The sequence below is a fragment of the Acartia tonsa genome, chromosome 2 (genome assembly GCF_053477335.1).
Source record: "Acartia tonsa isolate MP-2025a chromosome 2, ASM5347733v1, whole genome shotgun sequence".
In the NCBI taxonomy this organism is placed as follows: domain Eukaryota; kingdom Metazoa; phylum Arthropoda; class Copepoda; order Calanoida; family Acartiidae; genus Acartia; species Acartia tonsa.
This window is the reverse complement of record NC_137261.1, coordinates 34,192,034-34,201,470: the sequence shown is the minus strand read 5'-3', so window position 1 is coordinate 34,201,470 and position 9,437 is coordinate 34,192,034. Positions and strand designations below refer to the sequence as shown.

At 30.3% G+C, this 9,437-nt stretch overlaps 1 protein-coding gene across 1 annotated transcript in view; it reads left to right on the top strand.

Moving 5' to 3' along the window:
• Positions 1 to 2,448: 2,448 nt before the first annotated feature.
• The window catches only part of LOC145312324 (uncharacterized), a 42,691-nt gene continuing 35,702 nt past the window's right edge, over positions 2,449 to 9,437 (top strand). The window contains exon 1 of the mRNA XM_080151568.1: positions 2,449 to 3,879. Within this exon, the coding sequence (XP_080007694.1) occupies positions 3,810 to 3,879 (70 nt within the window). The 5' untranslated portion in view covers positions 2,449 to 3,809. The remainder of the gene's footprint in view (positions 3,880 to 9,437) is intronic.

The following is a 9,437-nucleotide window of genomic DNA, read 5'->3' as shown; positions in this document are numbered from 1 at the left end:
GTATAAAAATCTTTTGGTGGCGCCAAAATCTTTACTCCTAGAACCTATAAGAAGTTGCACTGCAAATGAGAACAATCAGTTCTTAAGACATGCAGGAAAACATTTTTGCTAATCAAAACATCTATTTATTTTTGAATTAAATACTTTTAATGAAAGGCATTAAATTATACATTCATCAAGATATGAAATTTAACTTGTTAAATTTTTTCATTGCTTTTCTTCTTCGCCACCAATACTAGGCAGGCAGGTAGATTTGATGGAAGGCCTAATCTTCACTTCAGTTAGTTTAAGACCTTGTCAGCGCGTACAGCACAGATATTGATTGCTTTATTTGTGATTCAAGTTATGTGTGAGGAATGTTAACTTTACCACGTTAGATCTTTAAAAAACTTTTCTTTATGCATTATCTACATTTTAATTTTTCTTAATTTTTTTTCATAACAGAAAGCCTTTTTCGATTTAAGTGACAAGTGAAGGTAGAATAACTGTATTATTGGTATAGACTTTTAGTTACACACCAAATACGTGTATTTATTCACAAGTATGCCAAAAACATCATATAGAGATTGAATTTATAGCAAATTTCTTATTAATAAAATTAAGAATAATGACCCACATTAATTTTTATTAGGATTTTAATTTTTCATTTCTTTTATTCATTGGTTTCATTTTCAATATTTATGTGTCTTTTCTGTGAAAATCCTCTTCACAAATAGTAGATAATCTAATTGTGAGTATTTACATTTCGACAGGAAAAGTTTTGTTTCTGTATCAATTTTTAGAAGGATAGTTCTGTTAGATTACTTGGTTCTTTGATCTCTCTGTTATGCTCTAATGGATATCAAATTTGCATAGCGAATCGTTTTCTTAATTGTTGGTAGCAAAGCTACTTCATAATTTTACTCTATCTGCCCGTCAGTCAAATTTACTCAGCTGATTTAACAACTTAACTTCTGATTTTTCTTATCAACCATCACATTATTATGGATCATATTTAAACTGTTTTTAACCTATTTTTAAAACGTATATAAAAAATATACTAAGACACCAGTAGAATGAGACTGCAGAGCCTAAATTTGAATTAAGTCCCCAATAAACTTTTTTGGGGGGATTTAAATATTAATTTTTACTGTTGCCGTGATCATTTTGACCGAAGCAAAAGGTCTTTTTTTTATTTGGGTAAAATTCGTAGCTTTTAGAGTGTTTTGCTTCATAAATATTGTATTCTGGTATAGAGTAAAATTAGGCCTTACGATTTTACTATAAAAATTCACAAAAAAGTTAATTCTTTATAATATATCAACGAATTAACATTAACATGTTTGTGTTCTCTCACTTATTTTAAAAACATAAAAAATGGCTGTAAAGGGTTAAATGACAACAAATGTTTATGCAATACAAATACATATACAAATGTGTTATAAAATAAGATTATTCAAACTTATCTTTTAAAATAATTTTAAAAAGTATGTATCTTTTATGTGTATGGTTTTCATTCTTTTCATTTTAATTAAATAAAAAATATTTAACTACATTGGAAATACGTCACTTTGTGAAAACACTCTTTTTTTGAATTGTAAAGAATTATATAAAACAAGACTTCTTATTGGTTAGATTTCAGAATTATTTGTTTTATTGTAAATGTTAGATTTTTCAATGAAATTAATTGTTTTCGAAAAAAAATTATTTCCAATGAACAAAGTAATGTTTTTTTTATTGTATCAATATAAAGTGAATTATATAAAAATGTTCTGTAAGCCACAATATTACCCGAAGTAAAAAGAGAGCTTTTGCTTCGGTCAAAATGATTACAGCAACACTAAAAATTAATTTTTAAATCCCCCCAAAAAAGTTTATTGGGGACTTAATTCAAATTTGGGCTCTGCATTCTGATTCTATAGGTGTCCTAGTATATTTTTGACCCCCCATTCAAAAATAGGTTAAAAACAGTTTAAGTATAGAAAATCCATTCCGACTGCTTTGAAGCAGCTTTTTTACTAATTTCCACATATCATTGGTGTTTTTGGTCTGAATTTTTATTGGTAGTAGTATTTTAAAATTAATTTTTCCATCGTTTTTTTGTGTTCATAGATGAAAGGCAAGTAGGTTTATTTTAAATGTTCATAAATTTGTTTTATTTTCTCTGCTGCTATTGGAGATCTATTGTTGATTTTTTCCTTTAAAGGTTTCATTTCCAAAGGGTCTAAGGGTCATGCAAAAAAAAGACATATAAATAACTTTCATGAAGGTTTCATGATTTTATCATTCTTATATCTTGTTTTTTAACGTCCTAATTTCTCTTTTTCTGAATAACCACTGAACATTTGTTTGGTTCACTTTGTTCGTTTGTTAATCCCTTTGTTTTCCAGATTCGCTTCTCAGGGATGTTGTCATCCGTGTTATGAAAGATATGGGCTGTTCTTTTTGTTAAGATTTTGCTGATTAGTAATGATCTATTTATAATCATTTCTGTATGTCAGTCTGTATGTATTAAATTTTTATAGTTGATAAACAATGCAATATACCTACTGCTAAAATGTTGTGTAAAGAATTACATTACAATTGTGCATCTCCACTACAACTTTTTTTTAATATTGACTCTAGGGGCGTGGTGACGCTTCGGGCACAAGTCCTCCCCACGTCACCTTTGAACATACTCTGCGTTTTAAAGTCCAGAGTAACGCGCTCAATCGCCTAGGGTATCAACACCCATCAGACAACCAACCCTTTGATTGCACGACCTTTGTCTGAGAAGTCCTAACTGTGCATGGTAATGAGTTGCGCCTGTTTTGGGCCAAGGCATTCCCCCTACTCTAACTATTTATGTCGCGCATCTGACATAGCAGCAGTAGGAACCATTTTTAACGTCTTCAGTTATGACGCGGTGTCGGATCGAGATTCGAACCTATCACCTTTCCGACGACGAACGGATGCGCTACGTGTTGAGCCACGGTCGCGGTCTCCACCACAAATTACTGTGACCGTCTGTGTTAAAGATGTAAATTCTGTTTGTAAAATTATGTAGTCTCTGTTGCTTGTAATGTTATGTGTTCAGAACTTATTTTACAGTTTTCCTTTGACAACGAGCATCTACTCTTTGACACTTTTTCTTTCATAATTCTAGATTGTTCCACTACTTATAAATGTTGTCATACTTTTTTTTTTCTTGGTCAATTGAATCGACCAACATATTTAACATTGAAAGACAATTACTCTATGAATAAGTTATTTTTAAATTGTATTTGATTCATCTTGTTTTTTTATGTTTGAATAACATAGGGCTCCGGCTACCACACTTATTTTGTCTCCTTCACTTTTTTTACGCAGCCATTAAATGTTGCAGCTGATGCTAGCTCCTAGCTTTAACAATTTATTTCAGCTAAATTAATTTTATTTTAGCCGCAGTAACGATTAATTTAACAATTCAGATGACCTAAAAATTAAGATTAACAATAAAATTAATATAATTAGAATATTTCCTGAAATCTTGAAACTACGAAAACATAAGTTGTTATAAAAAATATTTTGGTTTATTTTACACTTAATTGCATATGTGATAATGTTAACTGAATGTTCCTGCATGAAGATTGCACACAGGAAGGTGTAAACTGTACCTATATCCGCTACATATCATGTTCAAGATCCAAACTTCCGTGTATTTAACCAAGTGATATAATATTGAAATAATTATGTAATCTTGGTGTAACATAAAAATATTTATCTAGTTCTTTTTGTTATCAAAACTACTGAACACCAAGATAGTGAAATAACTAAAATGTACATAATTAAAAGTGATAAATGAGTAAAAGATGAATTCTGCATATCATACATATAACCCATCAAGACTGAAACGGGCAGAATTTAATTTCTATGGAAAAGGTATGTCATATATTTGTATATGTATATGTAATTGGGATAGCCACTATTAAAGGTCAATAAAATTTTTAAATTTTTGCTTGGAGTAACCCAGCCAGTATGAAAATTATACAAAACATAAAAAAGTAATATTGCATTATTTTTTTGTAATTTTGTCTAATTTTTTTTGGCGAAGTCCCCTATTTTTTCTCGTACATGTTGTATCAATTTTGTCTACAATAGTACTTTTATGTGTTTTTATTAAGTAAAATATTTATTTTTTTGTATATTTTTGGAAAATACCCATTTAAACAATTGTTTAGTAATATACACAGGTTTTTGGAAATAAAGCCGAAAGAATTAGCTCTTTACTATGAAAAATAAGAATTTTATGTGTAATTATACCAGATGTATGGAATTAAGTTCCTTTTAATCATTTTAAACAACTATTTTTAATGTAAACTACATTTCAAATCAGTGTGGACCCTTTATTTTTAAGGCTATTTTTAAGTATTATACATATATGTTTGGATTCAGTATGTAATAATTTATACGTTTAGCCTTTAAAAGAAGTCAAATCTTCATTTTTTGTTGTAATTGTAGATGGTTTACTTAGCATACCCGATTTCTGTAAAATAGACAATGAAAATTTTACGTTTGGTTCCAGATCTCTTAAGCACAAAAGAGCGAAAGCAAATCCTCTTACATGGTGATATTAGATGTATGTATGATATCAGAGAACTTTACCCTGTTTATGCGAAATTATGCGAAGTTTGTTTTCTTAAGCCCTGAAGATAGTATCAAAAAAAAACAATTTTTTAAGATATAAAAGTAATTTATTTTTCTATTTATTTCCAACACATATTCAATTAAACTAAAAGTAAAGAATAGTTTTAAATAAAGATTATCCCTAAATGTCTAGGCTCTTATATGAACCATTCTACCTTTTTTTAAGGGGGGGGGGGGGGGGTAGATATACCACACTTTTCTGGGATCTTGCCAAGTCAAATATCAACTGTTGGGAATATCAAAGGATGACTCCATGCAAAATTTGAGCCGGATCCGGCCAAAACCGGCCGGGAATTTTATGAAAAACCGTTTTTTTCCGGTTTTTAGGGGGTATCTGTATATCGATTCAGCTGGAGCAAAACCGGTTAGAGGTACAAAAAATTTTACTTCACATGAAATTTAGCCAATGCAATTGCCTACAAAAATGTACTTCATCATCAACTTGATTGGACAACTCTTTCCCCTCCTAAATCTCCATTAAAACCTCGGAAACGGCAAAAATCACCAAAAATCAAGCATTCGGCGGCAAATAATGGCTAAACGGTCAGCCGGAGGCAAATGAAACATAAATAAAGAAATGTCCGCCTTAAAAAGTTGTTCAACATCAAATAGATGCTTAAAGTCTCTAAAACGACTCCTTCCCCTCCTTTAAGGGGAAAAACTGAAAAAACGTGATTTTCAAAAGTATGCCCACTTCGTGGGTGTGGGGGGCACTGAACCCGTCACCCCAGGGTCACCAAATATAAAGTCTAGGCGGCCCACAATGCTGAATTTTCACCAAGTGAAAGTCTTGTGTCATTATCTCTTATGAGAAAAAAGTTATTAATTAATTAAAATTTCAAATTGTGATTTTTTGATGGATTTCTTTGATGAAATGACAGGCCGGTCAATTTTTAGGCCATTTTTTGCGGTTTTTGGGCCGTCACGCCCAAATGGTTTGAGATAATCTCACGGGACCTTTTGCCCAACCTAAGTCTGGTTATTTGTGAGGTCTAGGGAAAAAAACAGACTTACGCAAAAGATTATAATTATAATCTTTACACAGAAAAATGGCACGAGGTGAGGGTTTGAGGGGGCAAAATGAGCCGACCAGCGATTTTTGACTGCGCGCAGTGACGTCGTGCTTCATCCAATCCGGGATTTTTTTTTCTTATGCCTTACAAATAACCAGGCTTAGGTCGGGCAAAAGGTCCCGTGAGATTATCTCAAACCGTTTGGGCGTGGCGGGCCAAAAACAGAAAAAAATGGCCTAAAAATTGACCAGCCTGTCATTTCCTCAAAGAAATCCATCAAAAAATCACAATTTGAAATTTTAATTAATTAATAACTTTTTTCTCATAAGAGATAATGACACAATACTTTCACTTGGTGAAAATTCAGCATTGTGGGCCGCCTAGACTTTATATTTGGTGACCCTGGGGTGACGGGTTCAGTGCCCCCCACACCCACGAAGTGGGCATACTTTTGAAAATCACGTTTTTTCAGTTTTTCCCTTTAAAGGAGGGGAAGGAGTCGTTTTAGAGACTTCAAGCATCTCTTTGATGTTGAACAACTTTTTGAGGCAGACATTTATTTATTTATGTTTCATTCGCCTCCGGCTAACCGTTTAGCCATTATTTGCCGCCGAAGGCTTGATTTTTGGCGATTTTTGCCGTTTCCGAGGTTTTAATGGAGATTTAGGAGGGGAAAGAGTTGTCCAATCAAGTTGATGATGAAGTACATTTTTGTAGGCAATTGCATTGGCTAAATTTCATGTGAAGTAAAATTTTTTGTACCTCTAACCGGTTTTGCTCCAGCTGAATCGATATACAGATACCCCCTAAAAACCGGAAAAAACCGGTTTTTCATAAAATTCACGGCCGGTTTTGGCCGGATCCGGCTCAAATTTTGCATGGAGTCATACTTTGATATTCCCAACAGTTGATACTTGTTTTGGCAAGATTCCAGAAAAGTGTGGTATATCTAGGGGGGGGGGTGTCCCACTTATATCCACATCTGAACCCATCAAAGCTAGAAGTTTAGAAAATTTTATGTGGTTTCCTAGTTTAAATACATATTCTTATTTGATTCGATAGCATTATTTACTCATTTCACCCTTATATTAAGCAACCTTTTTCCAAAGGTGCTTTCATACTTATTAAAAAAAGACAAGTAGAATTTGTATTGTTTAAGATAGAAAATGCTTCCTTTCACAGTTATAGAATCTCGACCATAAAGCTAAAAGAAAGAGGAATTTATTTATATAGAAAGTACCTTATATCTGAAAAAAAGCAGTTTCTAACATTTTATGATAAAAGAAGGTAAAGGAACAAAAAAAAATAATTTTTCTCGATGTAAACACAATAATTAACATAAAATCTATCATCCTAAATGTAAAAATCAGATTTAAAATCCTTTTTAGAGCAAATATAATGCTAAAAGTAACCAAGACATTTTTGCAAAGTATGAAAATCTAAAGAAAATAGTTATTTTTAATTTTGATATACATATCAATTAAATGTATATAAAATTAGTGATCAAAAACTAAAAAACAAGTTATAACTTTTTTAACTGTATCATTGATTAAAATGCACTTTTAGGTTTACTCATTACCAAAGTAGCACATAAAAATTCTTTTTATGAAGTTATTAAACAAAATAAAATAAAATCAACAATTAGGCATTTTTTATAATGCAATAGACCATTTTGTAGTTGTTTTTTTGGCATTTATTTTGTTTGATTACTTCATAAAAAGAGTTTTTATGCACTACTTTGGTAATTCTTAAACCTCAAAGTGTAATTTAATCAATGACAGTGTTGAAAAAAGTTATAACATGTTTTATAGTTTTTGATCACTAATTTTATATACATTTATCTGATATGTATACCAAAATCAAAAAGATTTTCATACTTTGCAAAAATGTCTTGGTTACTTTTTTCACTATATTAACTCTAAAAAGGATTCTATATCTGATTTTTACATTTAGGATGATAGATTTTATGCCAATTATTGTGTTTACATCAAGAAAAACATATTTTTTGTTCCTATAACTTTTTTTATCATAAAACTTATAGATAAACATCTTTCATAAAAAGTTTTTTTTCTAAATCTGTCATTTAAGGCATGAAATTAATTTTGCAAATTAACATTGCAGATTTTTGCAAATAACTTGCAAATATGATTTCTGCGGATTTTCTAATTTACATAGGCATTTCCTATATATATTCCTCTCTACAAAAATACCTCTCTTGTCAAGATTGGATAAAAAAAATCTTTATGGTCGAAATTCCATAACTGTGCTTTCAAGTAAATTGAAAATAAAATGAAAGTCTTACATATCAGAGATATATAGGGATTAGACAATGGCCAAGAAATTATGTACATTCTCAATGCTAATACACAAAATTGCCCCTTCTATAAATTACAATTAGTGATTGAAATGTTTGGACACTCAACTAATAAACCAACCAATCAAAATTCAATAAAAGTCCCACAAATTGTTATGCCTACAAATAAGAAAACGCTATTTGGTGACTTTAATGACTATTATAATAAACAGCCCATTGTCTCCTCCATCCCTACATATACACACAGAACATAAATAAGAAATAGGCTTATTTGTATGTAAACTTTAGATTAGAAAATTAGATTTTCATATAATTTCAGTAGGTCATACATACTTGTTAGAAAAGCTTATGTTTAAAATTTGAAGTCTATAGGTCAAAAATTGCGGTCTCAAGACCTGTTTAAAGATTTCTGAAGGATCAGGACCTGCAGGATCATACCTGGACCCTGAAATTTACTTAAACACATAAATTTCATATTGGTATGTACTAGTATAGGATATTTTAGTTTTTGGTAACTTAAAATGCTTAGTTTGATACAAACAAAATATTTTTGCTCTTTACCTGTATGACCCTGCCAGGTTTGCTGGCATCCTGTGCCAGCCAGGATGGAGATATTTAAAATTTCGCCATTATATTGAAAGATATATGGATACATATTGCTATTTAAATAAAATTTCATCAAAATTTTAAAATATACACTCTCTATGATTTTTTGTCATTTTTTGGCTTTTCTGGAACAGGGTGTATGGTTAAGTCCAAATTTTAAAACTAAAAATGAATAGTATTTATTGTATAATTTTTTGATTCATTTCAAAAATGTTTTTTAAGTTCCAATTTTGTAACAAAATTTTAGAAATGTATACAATTGAACAACAAAAAATGTACAATAAAATAAATTTTGATAAGTTCTAAAAAAAAGGACTTAAAATATTAATAAATTGTTTTTTTAAATATCAAAAAAAAAAATTTTATTTGACAAAATTTTGTCTAATTCTAAAAGACATTTATCTATCCTAGAAATTAATAATGGCTGTAAGTAGACAGCTAGAAAAGAAATTTTTAAAATGTATTAATTTTCTGAGGATTTATGCCATTTTTAAAAAAAGGTAATGAAAAACTTCTTGTCAGTTTTTATGATTTTCCAGATTTTTTTAACCAATTTTTTCAAAGCAACAAAAAATACATATGTGCTCATCTTATGAAAATATTTTTTGGTTGAGGTACATTTCAGATAACTGTACAAATGTCTAATTTAAGAAAAAATTAAAAAAATATTTTTTTGGGGGTGTAAATTGACATTTTGTTAGAAAATTTAACCAAAACTATAAAGATTTTAACCCCAAAAAATCAGTTTTTTCTTTTTTATCCAAAAACGGCCAGGAGGTTGCGGGTTTTGCAATAATAATATCAATTTGCAACATGTATTGTGTATAAAACAGTTTTCACTATGTGCGCCCTCCTGGCCA